Here is a 16,293-nt window from a genome sequence, read left to right as displayed (position 1 = left end):
CAGAGACGAAACTTGTGCTATGTTTCGTTATAAAAACATGAGTGATAACTTGTTAAACATTCAGCGTTATCACATGGAAAAGGTAATATATAAGAATTTTTATAAAGATCGTAAAAGAGATGATCAAACGCAATGATATAAAAATAAAAACATTTCACTATAGTATATAACAATGTCCGATTCCGATTCTGAATTTGATATGTATAAAGATTTGGTAAATAAAGCTATGACTTGTGACACCATGCCAGACGATTTACTCAACGTGTTAAAATTGTTGGTAACGTTAAAAGAAATAGCAATTTACACCAAGATACAAAAGAAACAATTAAAAACCATTGCGTATTTGGAAGAAAAAATTAAAAACAACCCATGTAAACGTTTTAAAAAAATGTTAAAACATGAAAAAGAGTATGATAAAGATTTCAAAAAGGCTTTCTATTATTTAACCAACAAACTAAACAATATTGAACCAAAGACCAAAGATATCAAATTTAAAAAAATAATAATCGACATGAACGAAGATAAATACATTTTTACAACACACAGTTAAACGCAGTACAAAAATCATATAAAAAAATATTTTTTCTAATATTATTATATAGATTCATCATGGGTGGGAGAGGAGGGGTTCATTTTACAACGAAAAGCACAAACATTATAAGCATAGATATCAATTCCAACAAGAAAGTAAAACCATTTAGCTACATCTAAATGGCCATTTTGACAACTCCAACGGAAAGTATAACCAATACTGAAAAATGGTATTGATTATATATATTGATTTGATTCAAGGGAGTAATCGATTTTTAAACGCATGAAAAATAAAAAAAGAGTATAAGAAGTTTTTTTTATTTTGAAACTAGGGTTGAGTTAGGGTTGGTTTTTCAGGCTTGGTTTTACAGGCTTGGTTTTCTAGGGTTTGAATCCATTTTGATTTTCCATGGCTTGAATTTCAGTTTTTGATTCTAATATTTGATTCCAATATTTGAATCCATTTTTGTCCCATATTTTGTATCCAGCACTGGAAGTAGTGATGTACTACATCTCTAAGGCAAATTTGCCTCAGAGTGTAGTACATTACTACTTGGGTGCTGGCGCTTATTGGAAGGAGGGCACTAAATCGAATCATTACAGCATGTCATAAGTCATGAACTATTATAATTATTATTAATAGTTTATCATCTCTTTAATTTTTCTCTTACTTGAAAGATCTCTCAGTCTAAGAGACGCTGATGTGTGCAATTTTGGGCAAATATCATTTAATATTAAAATATTCATTTTAACTGTAGTGCTGTATTATAACGGCAACAAGCTCTGCACAAACGTAAATAAACATGTTTCTTATATAAGATCCTTTGGAGCACGACCATTGATAATCTATAATAACTAAAAGCTCCAAAAATGAAATCCCCTCACTTTTAGCTTCCAAGCTCATCTTTGATTTATAATGTGTTGGAAAACCCTTCAAGTAGCTCAAATTTGTCATTTTGAGCCGCAGAGTCAGCGAAATATACAAATGAGGTAGCTAAACGTTTACTTTTTTAAGGGGTGATTACCGCTAAAATTTGGTTTGGATTTAGTTATGCTAGCTCGCGCTGTAAGCCAATACGAGAGGTTAAGCATGACGTTTACGGCAAGCGGCAAACGGCAAAAATCGAACTTTAATTTGGTGTCTGATTTTAGCTGTTTGTACAATTTAGGGAAATTGTTTGCATTTACTGTGATTAAGGAATTTTTTTCCTATTTTTCGACTGGCTTTATTTAAGTGCTAAAGAAAAAGCGAGCAGGATCAAAATTATTTTTGCCGTTTGCCGTAAACGTCATGCTTACGACTGCGGAGCGAGAGTTTGACTTGCGACAGCACGAGTGTGATAACAAACTTCTTGCAGAAATGTTATTAGCATCGAACATACGGCTAGCGCTGCTTTTGTTGTTGTTTTTTTGGCTAGTTTCGACATTTACAGAAAGGAAAAATTTCATACTGCTTAGTTGAAAACATATTTTTGCATTGTATTTACAAATTTTCTACACACAAAATTGTATCCTTTTCAAATTCTCAGCCTCGGGTTTATTCTTTAAGTATTCTAACAATTTCGCAAATTTCAGGCTCGAGTACTTATAAAATATATTCTTTTAGAACAAAAAGAGTAGTTTTCGAGAAGCAAAAAATGAACCCATTCAAAGGAAGAAAAGGAACCCATTTAAAGGCCGAAAAGAACCCAATTTAAAGGGAAGAAATGAACCCTTTCAAGTTCAACTGTCCAATACTGAAAAGCTATCATTGTGTACTGTCCAATAACACTGGATTTTCAATGTCGTGTTATTTGAAGTTCTTTGATAACGGGTATGAATTTTACTGGCTTTACATGTGTAAAATAATGGAGAGAAAATGTGTGGACGGTTTGCATTAGCGGTTCAACTTTTTTCAGAACGAACGTAATTAACGCGACAGCGGAAATAGAGATGACCACTCTAAAACGTGACCGTATAAAACCGTCCAAACGCTTTAAACGCGTCACGCGTCACGTATGTAAGTGGGTTTTGCGGAAAAATCAGTGATTTTTCCGCAAAACCCACTTAAGTACGATCCTTAGAAACGGCGTGAAATGATGTAAAATAACATGTAAATATTATATATTCGTGCATAAGCGATGTAGTGATTTGTAAACAGGTAGGTGATTTGTAAACTTTGCGGTACCATTTTTCTTCGCGAAATTTGTCACTTCCTTCAAAAGTGATCATGATGCGCGCGTGAATTCAACTGACGTCACCGCGTACTTCCTGAATGGAACGTAAATGTAAGCTATTTCCTCGACCTGGCTAACACACGTACAAATGGGTTATCAATATTCTCCTTCGTTAAACTTACACGCGATCTAATGAACGGATCTCATTAGTAGCCTGAGTGGTTTGGAGCTCGTGGACCATAAATTCATACTGGCCGATGACTCCAGCACGCGTTACGTGACAACGGAAAAAAGTGCTTACGAAATAAGCATGATGCAACACAACAGTCCAATCAATCACATGTAACTTTTGTTGGAGAGCCTGTACACTCGCCAAAAAAAAAACACTTGAAAATGACGACAACCGCAAAAAAGGTAACTTCCCTAACGGGGATTGTCGAGTGATGGATAATAACCACTTTACTTAAACCAAACAAATGCAAACTCTCGCTGAAATGCGGCTTCAAGGCTCTAAAACAGTCAAAAAACGACAGATAGGCAAATTTTACAGCATTCTTTAAACTATAATGCCTGTTTATTACTATTTCCAGAGTCAGCCTTCTTTTAGTGATAAATTTGCGATTAAAACCGAGGTTTTTTTTCGTCGGGTAGCCCTGCTTTTAGGTGTAATGCCGGGTGCATGAAATATGCTGTGATTTTCGCCAAACCAGTTTAGCGTGTCACACAAGCCCCGAGCCGTGCTTTTAAGCAGTGAATATTTGCTATGAAGGAAAATCTTTAGTTCCGTTTAGATCATAACTCAGATTAGACAAAGAGTCAATAAGGTACGTCAAGTGAAATAGGACATAACTCTGCCGGATTAGATCATAACTCGGTTTAGATAAAGAGTCAAGTGCGTCAAGTGCATAAAAAATAGTTATTATAAATACGACTCGAATCGGATCAGTACAAAAAGTCAAGTGTAACAAGTGAGCTGAAAACTTGTTCATAAGTATTGGCTATTGGAAACTGAAGACATAAGGTATGGTTCAGTGATGTTATGTTATCCTTTCATTGGTTAAACGAATCTTAATTTTTTGTTGTTGTAGAAATGGGGCCGGGTAAAGCGTGATTTTTGCTTCATGCCCGCCAAAAGTTGACTATAGATCAATTAAGTTGAATCTTGAATCATTCAGTGGGAGGCGCGGTGGCCTAATGGTTAGCGCCTCGCCTCGGATCGAACGGCCCGGGTTCGGGCCTGGCCGGGGCGCTGCGTGTGTTCTTGGGCAAGACACTACCTCCGTGCCTCTCTCCACCCAGGTGTATAAGGTACCGGCGATCTGCTGGGGGGTACCCGCGATGGACTAGCATCCCATCCAGGGGGGAGTAGCTCTCCTGTCGCTTGCTCGGCCGGGATAGCTCCGCCTGTAGGGCCACTAGGCTCGAGCAGACCAACCTTTGAATCATTCAGGGTCGAAAATTGAAAGAAGGCTTTAAAGATGTCGCACAAGGGAATGGAAAACAATCTTTATTTCGTTCAACAAATTGGTATAGTTTAAAAAATCGCAACATGTTGGAAAGGAAAATACGGAACAATGTTAAACTTTTTGGGGGGTATATGAACTATTTCAAATCAATATTTTTTTACATCTAAGTTTAGTAAAATCGCGCCAAATTTTACTAGTCGAAAAACCCGAGTTTAAAATCCTGAATTGATATTAAAGTGAAGCCCGGGGGACAAAATTATTGTTGCTATAGAAAGATAAAAACCGCACAAAGTCGTGTCTGTCCGTTGAGCGAAATCAATATTGAGGCACACACCAGTACTCGAGAAACAATCAACATTAATGGTTTCGTTTATTGAAACTGCAATATCAAAACCACTGAACTTGAATGAAAGTGTGAAGAGAAAAATCGGCAGTTCGACCTAGCGCAGGCAGCCAGCAATTTTCGACGTTTCTATAGGCTAGATTTTTTAAATTTTTGAGCAAAAAAAAAAAAACGTTTTTTTTTTTTTTTCCAACCGAAAAGAAAAACCAACAAAAAACGTTATTGTAATGGAAAGAAATTGTCAATCTTTCATGCTGACACTCAACATGTATATAGATGTGTGCATTAGCTGTTACGTAAAAAAATTAGACTGATCCACGTCGCAGCCTTTTCGATCGATCAGAATTTTAACTGAATCACGCGGTGTAGTGAACTCAGCAATAAGCTGCCAAAGCCAAAAATATGGTGTGGTTTGCTTATTGTTGTTGTTACACTGACAACAACTTAGTTTTATCGCTACTTATCGGATACACTGCTTGTATACTTGCCCGCTTGCCTCCCAAACTCGGAACCGAACAAAGTCGTGTTTGTCCTCGAGCGAAATCAATATTTGAGGCACGCGCAAGTACTCCGAGAAACAATTAACATTAATGGTTTCGTTTTTTGAAACTGCGATATCAAGACCACTGATTTTGAATGAAAGTGTGAAGAGAAAATCCAGCAGGGCACGACCTAGCGCAGGCAGCCAACAATTTTTAACGTTTCTGTAGTGTTGAAGTGGTTAAACAAGAAGTGCATCAGTGATGGCTCAGCAAATTAGCACAAAATTGATCGTTAAAATATTCATGTTTTGTTTCATTTTCTGTTGGAAACGCGGCCTTGTGAAGTGCTTTCAACTGCTCCAGATCCCAAGTTTAAAATTCGTCCCAAAGATTTGAGCCATTTTAATTATTTGTAATAAAAAGAAATAATTTAGATTGCTTTCATCTGACGTAACCAAGCGACGGCAGGAATATTCTGTAACGCTGTAAATGTATATATATTTGTGCATAAGTTCAGTGCTATATATGTAAATGACCAGATTGATCTACGAACGTCGCAGCCTTTTCTATCAGAAATTTAAATAAAGCGGGCTGCTGGCCAGTTGCCACCCCCACTCCGGAACATGCCTAAATTCACGTCATACAGCGAGAATAATTCTTGAAGCACAAGAAAAGGAATTAGTTTACGAATTAAAAAAAAATGTTTCGTAAATTTATGCGGTCGTCAAATTCCGAGTCCTGTTCGACATTGGACAAGAAATAATCAAGAAATAGTTGTAAGAGAAGTTAGACATAAATGCGTAATTCGCGAATCACAGCTTTTGTCACGAGTCAGCATTTTACGTTTTTCGTGATGCATTTTATGCATCAACAAGAGAGGATACATATGAAATAAAAAGTGCTATATTCTAGGTGATTCGAGAAAATAAGGCTGTGTTTTCGTTTAAGATTTTGCTCATCTAAATATGTTGTAGAATTTCGTTGTACCTTAGGGAGTACTTCACTTGCCGTTTGTTGAACTTGGCCTTTACAACACATTTTCCAAAATCCAGTTTCGAAATCCAGTGTTTCCAGTTTTATCAGAAAGTACTTACCGTAATTGTAGAAGATTTTTCTCTGACTAAGCATGTCAGAAAATTGCTTTACATGATAGATATACTATTAAATCACGGCAACCGACACGTTTCCAAATCATATCAAATCAAATCAGTGAGAAAGATATATTTTGTACTCCATTAGTCATTCTCTTTTTATTGTTACATGTACAAACAAAAATGATACATTTGATTGTGCAGATAAGATAAATTTTAGTGACGTATTTTTGGCCTTGACCTTGGCCTTGAGTATAAACTTGTTCGAAACTTGTGTAATACTCTTATGTTAAGACATGATTTAAAAAGACGGATTTTTCTTGGCCGGCTTTACACGTAAACTTGAAGTTCCATGCCCAAAATAGTCTGTCACATACGGTATGCTAATTTTCGTACTATCTTCGATTGAATGTATAATGTCACGATCTTTTTGGGTTCCATTATTCTTCTTTTTTGTGGTTTTTCCACGAAATGCGTCACAAGCAGCAGCTACTTCCGGCTCCAAACTCGAAACAAGAATTGCATAATTATTTCGTCCACGCTTAGCCAGGATGTGGGAAGAATATCAAATGATCTCTTCTGTTTACGTTATTTTGCTGCCTGTATTGTGATGCTGATCAGTATTTACCTTAACGTTAGTAGTGATACAATTAATACCACAAAAAACTAAATACTACACTGAGAGCTACGTGATAAAGAAGGCAACAGGTTGAATTGTTTCTGCTTAACTTTTGTGTCAAGTTTTCGACTCTTGCCGTGCGCGATTTCTGTATAAAAAGGACAGGATTTTTGGAGTGAATTATATATATTTGTGTTCTTGCGGCCATGCTTATTCAAAACTTTAGTATCAGGCCGTAAGTCACGCCGCTCTAATATAAACTGCAAGTGATCGAGAATCAATATACGCAAGAGTTTTCAGTGTTTTGATTGGCTGCAGCGAAAAAGTAATGAGTGACAACGAGGAAGGCGGCGAGTTTAGTAGCCAGCATTGCGAGGCAAACTGCCAGTAACACAGCGCAGGTGGCCAAATTAAAACTCTTAAGAAAGTAATTTTCACAACGTCAACAGTAATATCATAGTCCCGCAGAGAACGGAAAACGGCCTGTAAAACGGAAATCGCGGGAACGCGTTTGATTGAAACATTTAAGTTACTACGTATACGTTTTACGTCGGCAATGCACGACAGGAAAGACTTAGTAACATATACCAAGTCCTGTACACTGCTTTGTAAAATTCACATGAACAATATCTCAGCTGAAAAGGGATAGACTGTATTGTCTCGTAGGATTTACCGCATTTACAATACATTTCTGAAGGGGTGAGTATTCTCCCAGCAAGGGGATTTACACGATAACATCACCATAATTACCCAAAGCGCGAATTGACTTCAGAAAACGTCTGTACGGTTGCCAGTTTTTTAAAAGCAAGTCATGGCGGGCTCGTGTCAGAAACTTAGTTCTGACACGAAGTTTAATTATTGCGTAGACTTGAAAACAGTTACATCCCGCAGAGTTATCTAGCTAAGCGCCCGCGTAGAATTAATGGCGGTGTAAACCATAATAAGCCCTACAAGGTATAAGGTCAAAACCAACAATTACAGTAGATGTTAAGAGAAAATAAGTTCGATTTGGCAGGTTTTCTGGGTTTTTGAAATTCTTGATCAGTGATCGTGAATTGCAACTTAAATTGGTTTCCTCAGTGCGAAGACTAGGAATTAATACAACCAGATACACGAGTCAGAATTAAATATTTAGAGAATAACATTATTATCTGTTTTCAGAGATGGTAGATAAATTACATACTCAAGCAGACCCCGAGGAGATCATTGTTGTTCCCCACTCGCCTGAGGTACCACATGTAAAGACAACCAGTCCTGGCATGACAAATGGCATTTTACCAACAATATCTGACAAAAGAAAGCACCTTCAATCAACAGTGCAACAAAGTGAGCCTACCTCTAGAAACACAAGGAAGACCACCGGTATAGCATTTTCCGGGGGAGGCATTCGATCAGCCGCCTTTTGCTCTGGTGCACTACGTAAAATGTTACAAGATGACGTCCCTCTGGAATATTTGAGCTGTGTTTCCGGGGGAGGCTACACTGGTGCGGCTTTCATGGATTGGGAATACCGCCAAGCAGCCAACAAAGACAACCGCAAGAAATGGCATAAGAAGTTCTTTGAAAAGATGCGAGAGAACGCTGGGTACATGTGCAACTGGCAAAGACCATGTTGGGGAATTTTTCACTCATTAGTGCTTCTTTGTCTCTTGCTCTTTATTGTATTCGTTTTTCCATGTTTGCTGTGGTTACCATATGCACTTCCTGTTGCTGTGGCTGTAGACTTTCTCTTTGGTGAAATCTTACGACAGAGTCCCATTTGTCCACCTGGTGTCCAACAGGATGCTTGGTCTTCAATGCTGATGATGGAACTCTATGATGGCTGCCAGCCCCCTGCCAGGCGAGTGCTCCTCTTTACAATTACAGCAGGAGCTTCCCTGTTGTTCTTTTTCCTTTCAAGGTGTTCCCGCCTCATCAAGTACAAAGGTCCTTTTAGTTTACTCTCAACACTCAGTGGATTGGTGTTGGTGTTTACATTATTTCCTTGGGTTGGGCACCACATACTGTGGCCATCCCAAACCTGGATCAAATTTCTTATTTTCTTTGCCTTAATCGTGTTTCCATTCTTCTTTCCCGTTATTCGTAAAAGCGCAGCGCTGTTCTTCAGCTTCTATGTCTATACGTATGTTTTGAGCTGGAAAGTCTTCAAGACAAAGTTGATGCACAAGGTGCCATACTCTGATGAGGTCTTCTATCCTGTATTGATGGGGTGTGCTTTGGCTTTCATCTTGTTTCCATTTATGGGATCCCTCCATCAATCTCTGTTCAACGCCTACTACAGGTTTGTACCCATTTTATTATTTATAATTTTGGTTGTTATGGATGAATTCTAACTGTCACATCTTGGGCTCCCTTAGTATCCTTGGTTTAGTTTTTGACCATATCTGGTCCTCGTAGTCTACATATCTATTCACGTGACCAGAACACAAAAACCCTAAAAACTCACACAGCTTACATTTTTCTATGTAGAATGGATTTGTTAAGATTCGCGTTACTGAAAAAGCCATGACGTCATAAAGTTTTTGTGACGTCATTACTTTTAAAATAATGTTTATTTCAACAAATCCATGCTACCATTTTTGCATCTGAATGCTCTCCACCCTTTGACTTTTGTTTCATCAGAGAAAGATGTAAGCTGTGTGAGTTGAAGGATTTTTGTGTTTTGGTCACGTGACTTACCAAATACGGTCATGACTTTTAAAAGTGAAGGCAACCTCCAGTAGAACAACGGCCAAAAACTAAATCCAGGATACTGAAGGGAGCCCAAAATATGACGGTTGAAAGTCATCCGTAGTAACCATTATGTAGTTACGGGTATCCCCCCTTTAACCGCAAAACAATTAAGCCCCAAGTAATATTATTTAATTTTTTGCAGTTTATCTTTTCGTTTGGATCTAAGATGAGAACAGAAAGTAAAGCATTTAAAAATTTAACTGAGAAAAACGAAACGGGTCGGCAAAACTAAAGGCTCTTTTTCCTGATCCCCCAAAACATTTGCATGCTTAAATCAGCTCTATAAGTGACCAAAAATGGCCCCAAAACGCTGCAATTATAAGGAGTAGTTGTCCACAGGGTTTAAGTTCATTTTTTGAAGTAAAATAATTGTTTCTTCTCTCCAGGTATCGCCTTTCTAACGCATTCTTCATGCATGGAGCAACATTCCGATGCGAAGATGTCTTTCCCTGGTGCGTGGGCTTCAATAGGGACTACGATAGGGTTTCTGAAGATAACGAGGAACTGACACTCCAAGATCTCGCTGGCGTTTCACCGACATTTATTAGTAACATAACAGTCAACGATTGGCAGACTAGCAGTGAAGCCAAATCAAGCCATCAACTAATGACATTCTCATCTGAAGGAGTCAAACTCATTGGCAGTGATGTGGAAAATGGAGGAATGATGTCATCTGATTTCACAGCTCGTTTTCATCCACACCACCTGAGGTTGTCCGCGGCGATGGCGATATCCGGGGCAGCTGTGAGCTTTAACATGGGAGGCTATCAGAGTCGCCTAGATATGATACTGGATCTGTTTGCTTTGCTGGGAATTCAAATGGGAGATGAGATGGTTTGTGATCAGTGTCTAGAGGCAAAAAAGAGCTGGCCAAAGAAGGTAATGTGATCCTCACTGTCTCTTTTGTTATACACTTGTCTTTGGCACCAGCAGCAATAGCAAACGCAATAGCAGCAGCAGGAAAAGCATTGCAGAAGCAGTAGCAAGCGGTAATAGCAGTAGCAGCAGTAGTAATAGTAGCAATGGCAGTGGCAGTGACCGCAGTGCAGTAGTAGTACTAGTAGCAGTAGCAGTAGCAGTGTCAGTGTCAGTGGCAGTGGCAGTACTAGTAGCAGTGGCAGTGACCGCAGTGCAGTAGTAGTACTAGTAGCAGTTGCAGTAGCAGTTGCAGTGGCAGTGGCAGTGGCAGTGGCAGTGGCAGTGGCAGTGGCAGTGGCAGTGGCAGTGGCAGTGGCAGTGGCAGTGGCAGTGGCAGTGGCAGTGGCAGTGGCAGTAGCAGTGGCAGTGGCAGTGGCAGTAGCAGTACAGTAGCAATGGCAGTGGCAGTGGCAGTGGCAGTGGCAGTGGCAGTTGCAGTAGCAGTTGCAGTAGCAGTGGCAGTGGCAGTGGCAGTTGCAGTAGCAGTTGCAGTAGCAGTGGCAGTGGCAGTGGCAGTAGCAGTACAGTAGCAATGGCAGTGGCAAAGGCAGTGGCAGCAGTACAGTAGCAGTTGCAGTAGCAGTTGCAGTAGCAGTAGCAATAGCAGTGGCAGTAGCAGTGGCAGTGGCAGTAATAGTAGCAGTGGCAGTGACCGCAGTGCAGTAGTAGTACTAGTAGCAGTTGCAGTAGCAGTTGCAGTGGCAGTGGCAGTGGCAGTGGCAGTGGCAGTGGCAGTGGCAGTGGCAGTTGCAGTAGCAGTGGCAGTGGCAGTAGCAGTAGCAGTAGCAATGGCAGTGGCAGTGGCAGTGGCAGTGGCAGTTGCAGTAGCAGTTGCAGTAGCAGTGGCAGTGGCAGTGGCAGTTGCAGTAGCAGTTGCAGTAGCAGTGGCAGTGGCAGTGGCAGTAGCAGTACAGTAGCAATGGCAGTGGCAAAGGCAGTGGCAGCAGTACAGTAGCAGTTGCAGTAGCAGTTGCAGTAGCAGTAGCAGTAGCAGTGGCAGTAGCAGTGGCAGTGGCAGTAATAGTAGCAGTGGCAGTGACCGCAGTGCAGTAGTAGTACTAGTAGCAGTTGCAGTAGCAGTTGCAGTGGCAGTGGCAGTGGCAGTGGCAGTGGCAGTGGCAGTGGCAGTGGCAGTGGCAGTGGCAGTGGCAGTGGCAGTGGCAGTAATAGTAGCAGTGGCAGTGACCGCAGTGCAGTAGTAGTACTAGTAGCAGTTGCAGTAGCAGTGGCAGTGGCAGTGGCAGTGGCAGTGGCAGTGGCAGTGGCAGTGGCAGTGGCAGTGGCAGTGGCAGTGGCAGTGGCAGTACAGTAGCAATGGCAGTGGCAGTGGCAGTGGCAGTGGCAGTGGCAGTTGCAGTAGCAGTTGGAGTAGCAGTGGCAGTGGCAGTGGCAGTTGCAGTAGCAGTTGCAGTAGCAGTGGCAGTGGCAGTGGCAGTAGCAGTACAGTAGCAATGGCAGTGGCAAAGGCAGTGGCAGCAGTACAGTAGCAGTTGCAGTAGCAGTTGCAGTAGCAGTTGCAGTAGCAGTAGCAGTAGCAGTAGCAGTGGCAGTAGCAGTGGCAGTGGCAGTGGCAGTGGCAGTGGCGGTGGAAGCAGTACAGTAGCAGTTGCAGTAGCAGTAGCAGTAGCAGTAGCAGTAGCAGTGGCAGTAGCAGTGGCAGTGGCAGTGGCAGTGGCAGTGGCAGTGGCAGTGGCAGTGGCAGTGGCAGTGGCAGTGGCAGCAGTACAGTAGCAGTTGCAGTAGCAGTAGCAGTAGCAGTGGCAGTAGCAGTACAGTAGCAGTGGCAGTGGCAGTGGCAGTGGCAGTGGCAGTGGCAGTGGCAGTGGCAGTGGCAGTGGCAGTGGCAGTGGCAGTGGCAGTGGCGGTGGCAGCAGTACAGTAGCAGTAGCAGTAGTACAGTAGCAGTTCTAGTAGCAGTCGCAGTAGCAGTAACAGTTGTAGTAACACCTAAACAAGCTAGAAAAATCTTCGTTTAATGTAATTATTGCTCAGTGACAGATGATGTCTTTAAAAAATGAAGTGCACTTACCTTCTAACCGTTCTGCATTTTGTTCTTTTCCAGTACGTCATACCAATCCTGGTTGAAATCGCGTGCATTCTTCCTCTTATTGCACTGCCATTTGCCTACTGGTTGGGAAATAACAAAGAATGGGTGGCCTACTTAGTGCTCCTCCACATGGCGGTTGCTGTGCTGTTAGCCAGTTTAGCAGTGCTTAATACTGGGTCGATCCAACCAGGAAAAATGGAACGTTTTGTCAGGTACATTTTCTGAATTTGTGCATCATTAGTACTATTATAACCATGCATCTGAAACCTTAAAAATGCTGCAACCAACTTCACCTCGCTATAACCATCACCACCGCCATCACCGTCACTATTACTACTAACCTCACTATCACAATCACCACCACTCTCATCACTGCTAGCTCCACTATCGTCACCACCACAATACCTAGCATCACTGTTACAGTAACCACCAGCTACAACCATAAAAAGTAATCCCTAGCAAATAAACCCAACATACAACCATCGGCATCGCCATCACCATTAATGGAAACAGTACCCGCAACCTCCCCATCATGCACCAATACCCTCACCACCACTACCTTATTGTTACTTATTTTCGCGGGAACTTAATTTCGCGAAAATGGAACGGGCATATTTCGCGGGACTTAAATTTCGCGATTTGGCCAAAAAAATACGTTTAAAGGAACTAAATTTCGCGAAAATTGTCAAAATACTGGTCTGTATTAACAAACAGTTAGTCTCAAAATTGGCACAACTGATTATTATTTTCCACAGCAATAGTTTCCAATGACACTGAACAGAACCATATAACGAGACGAAACCGACTTAAAACAGTTTGGTATGTTCCTTTGTAACAAAGTAGAGCTAGTTTGACGACTGTACCAAGATAATTATGTAGTAAACTGACGACAACGAAAGTCGAAAATCGCGAAAATTAAGTCCCGCGAAAATAAGTAACAATAAGGTACAAACACCATTAACAAGACGACGACCGCCAGCATCGTCGTAATGTTAATCGTCATCATCTTTAAACTGATCATCCTTGTATAGTCATGAATTAAGTAGGACTGCCACTTTTCCATCTAGTCTAGATATATCAGAGGTCATGATATTAGCATAACGCGTTGGTTTGTCTGTCTTCTATTATAGATGGTGTTCAACTCGCATTTTCTTTGTCCGTTTTCTCCGTGGATTTTTCAACATTTACAACGTTGGCATGGATCCACCTCCAGTACTGAGACTCAGCGATGGAGGACATTTTGAGAACCTAGCCCTTCTTCCACTGCTTGATAAAAAGCTGGAGAAGATTGTCATATTTGATGGCTCCTGCAACCCTGGTGATGAGAAGTATGCCGATGCTTTACTCCACGCAATAAAGATGGCCAGGGAAAAACTGCACTGCTCGTTTGTAGGAATGGACGGCAGAGACATTAACGAAGACATCAGAGCGAACTTTGTGAAAATGAACTCACAACACAGACCAAGGAGCTACAGGTTCAAAGTCCATTACTATGACGAGGAAGATAACAAAACAGGCGAAGGAGAAATTCTCTTTGTTGCACCCAGACACCCATCTGAGGGCATTCCACTAAAGCGTGAAGTCAACGAAGAACCCAAACCATGGAAAACGTTTGATACCGAACTCGGAGACCTCGACCATAAGAATTGGGGAAAAGGCCCTGAGATAACCAAACACGAAGCTGACAGACTAACAGGGTGCTGTTGTCTGTGTTGTCATGGAAACAGCTGCCAATCCTTGTCTACATTTCTCTTCGGAGGTTTTCCTCATCACATCACAGCTAATCAGTTCTTCACTCCTGACACCTTCAGTGCATATCATCGTGAAGGGTACGCGGCTTGTACTGAAGCTGATGTAGTGGACTTTTTAAGGAATCAATCGACACGTGAGACGAGCGTGTAAGGGGCTAGGTCGCACTTTGTTGGCGATTCTTGACTTCTTTCTTCATAATGAATTATAATCTATAAAATATAAATAATATATCCAATCTATTTAGTAAATATAGTTTCATCTAGTTGATGTGCAAGGTAGGCAGGTAGCTCGAGAAAAAGGCGTAGTCTCTTCTGAGGCTCTCCTAGGGAACAATGGAACATGGCCATTAACCTTTTGGGAACATAACTGTCTTTATCTTCTGTCTAATAGATTTGAGACAACATCGCCTGATCGATAAAACTATACTCTTCTGAAAGTGTAAAAATTTGTTTGAAAAATGAAAAGAAAACATCTAAAATTTACGCAAGAAGGTTGTCAGTAAGGAAAGTCAAGTTCGCGACATTTGACAATAGTTTGATGGGCTGTTTTCACTGTAGCATGCAAGATTGCTTATACGCGACAAAAAGATACAATATCGCAAGTGAAAATGGCTCATGCAAACTAGCTTACGTTCTAATTCACTTCGTTCAAACGAACGTAAATTATTTACCACTTAAATATCCGCAAAACAGGCACAACCAGTGAAGAATGCAAAGCTCTAAATACCAGCGGAAAATATATTCTTTGTCATGGTTTACGGCAACCTAGTCCCTAGGCGTTCTCTTTCTCTCTCAGGTGACCGCGAAGTTGACCTAAGGGCCTGGGAAAGGGTTGGCGCCTGCCATTTGGTGAAGTTACGAAATTTTCGCGCCAAATCAGTAGTGGGAAGGAAACGCCTGGGTACTTGGCTACGTTTATTGCAGACAGCTTTCAAATTTCAAGTGCCTTTTACTGCAGAATCTTGAAGTCATATATGTTGCTGTTGCAAATGTTAAATTATGTTTTTTAAAAGAGCAGAGCTTTAAAATAATGCATGTTGCTGTTTGCAAATTTTAAGGTATTTTTGCAGCAGATTCATGAAATCATGCAGTTTGCTGCTTGAAAATTTTCAGATATTCTTACACCAGGGCTAAGGAATTAACTTATACCCAGTCCCTGTTTTTTCCACTTTTGAGATATTTTTTACAGCAGATCAAAGCCATGAAATCACGACGGAGTTGCAGTTTGCAACGTTTCAGATATTTTTTGCAAGAGAGATACAAAAACATAATATTTTTGCAATGAGCGAATTTTCAGATTTTTTTTTACAATGGAGCAATGAACTCATGCAAACCATTTTGCTGTCTCCGATTTTTTCAGCTAGAAAGTCACTGATTTTGTTCACATTCAGTTACTGTGCTAAGTTGTCGAAGCTTTTATTAATATACCACGCTTATAAGTCCCACATTTGCATCGTTCGTGAAGGTGGGGGGGGGGGGGGGGGGGTGGGGGGTGCGAAATACGAGGGTAGCTGCGTCAGCTCAGTTAAGGATACTGGAAGTTAACTTCCATGTAAATAGTATGGACGGAATTGATTTGTTCTTCACAGTATTATTTACTTGGCCAACATGCCTTCTTAATAAGAAAAAGCTATTCTTATTTATATAAGTTTATTTTATAGGCTCACTATAAAAAAAATTATCGCTATTTATTTGGTCATTTTGTCAGCTCATTGTAAGACCAGTTGAATTATTTATAAGTTCATTATAAATTATTCGTATTTATTCGTATTTATTAAGATTTATTAAAGCCAGCTTTTGTTTCTCCCATTTGGTGTTTGGTTTGGTTCATTTCGTTAATTAATTGACGATCCCTTTACTATCTCAATCAAAATATTCAGCTTATTTTGAATCGCAATATCGCGAAGTGTTTTTTTCAAAGAAAAAAAAATCAAGGTTGAACTCAGTAGTAATATAGACAGACTTACATCTGATGCAACTCGGCTACGCACCCCAGCTCGCTACAAGGATGTAACGCAGAGACCCACTTGAGAATATGGCAATATACCTTATTGTTCAAGAAAAATTGAAGAATTCAAAAGAGAAAACGATAAAATGCGACAATCCAACAGAAAGATTAATTGCTGACGCTAGACTGTCTTCCAATAGGCCCCTTT

The 16,293-nt window shown here is 40.6% G+C and overlaps 1 protein-coding gene across 1 annotated transcript in view; it reads left to right on the top strand.

Annotated features, from left to right (window-relative positions):
- LOC144635894 (uncharacterized) overlaps positions 1-15,909 on the top strand; it is a 35,346-nt gene extending 19,437 nt beyond the window's left edge. The window contains exons 2-5 of the mRNA XM_078495006.1: positions 7,850-8,969; positions 9,808-10,300; positions 12,402-12,598; positions 13,517-15,909. Coding sequence (XP_078351132.1) covers positions 7,852-8,969; positions 9,808-10,300; positions 12,402-12,598; positions 13,517-14,288 — 2,580 coding nt within the window. The 5' untranslated portion in view covers positions 7,850-7,851 and the 3' untranslated portion in view covers positions 14,289-15,909. The remainder of the gene's footprint in view (positions 1-7,849; positions 8,970-9,807; positions 10,301-12,401; positions 12,599-13,516) is intronic.
- The last annotated feature ends 384 nt before the right edge of the window (positions 15,910-16,293 follow it).

The sequence above is a fragment of the Oculina patagonica genome, chromosome 13 (assembly GCF_052425735.1).
Source record: "Oculina patagonica isolate OP01 chromosome 13, crgOcupat, whole genome shotgun sequence".
In the NCBI taxonomy this organism is placed as follows: domain Eukaryota; kingdom Metazoa; phylum Cnidaria; class Anthozoa; order Scleractinia; family Oculinidae; genus Oculina; species Oculina patagonica.
The sequence above is the reverse complement of the archived record's forward strand: the minus strand, read 5'-3'. Positions and strand labels throughout refer to the sequence as shown.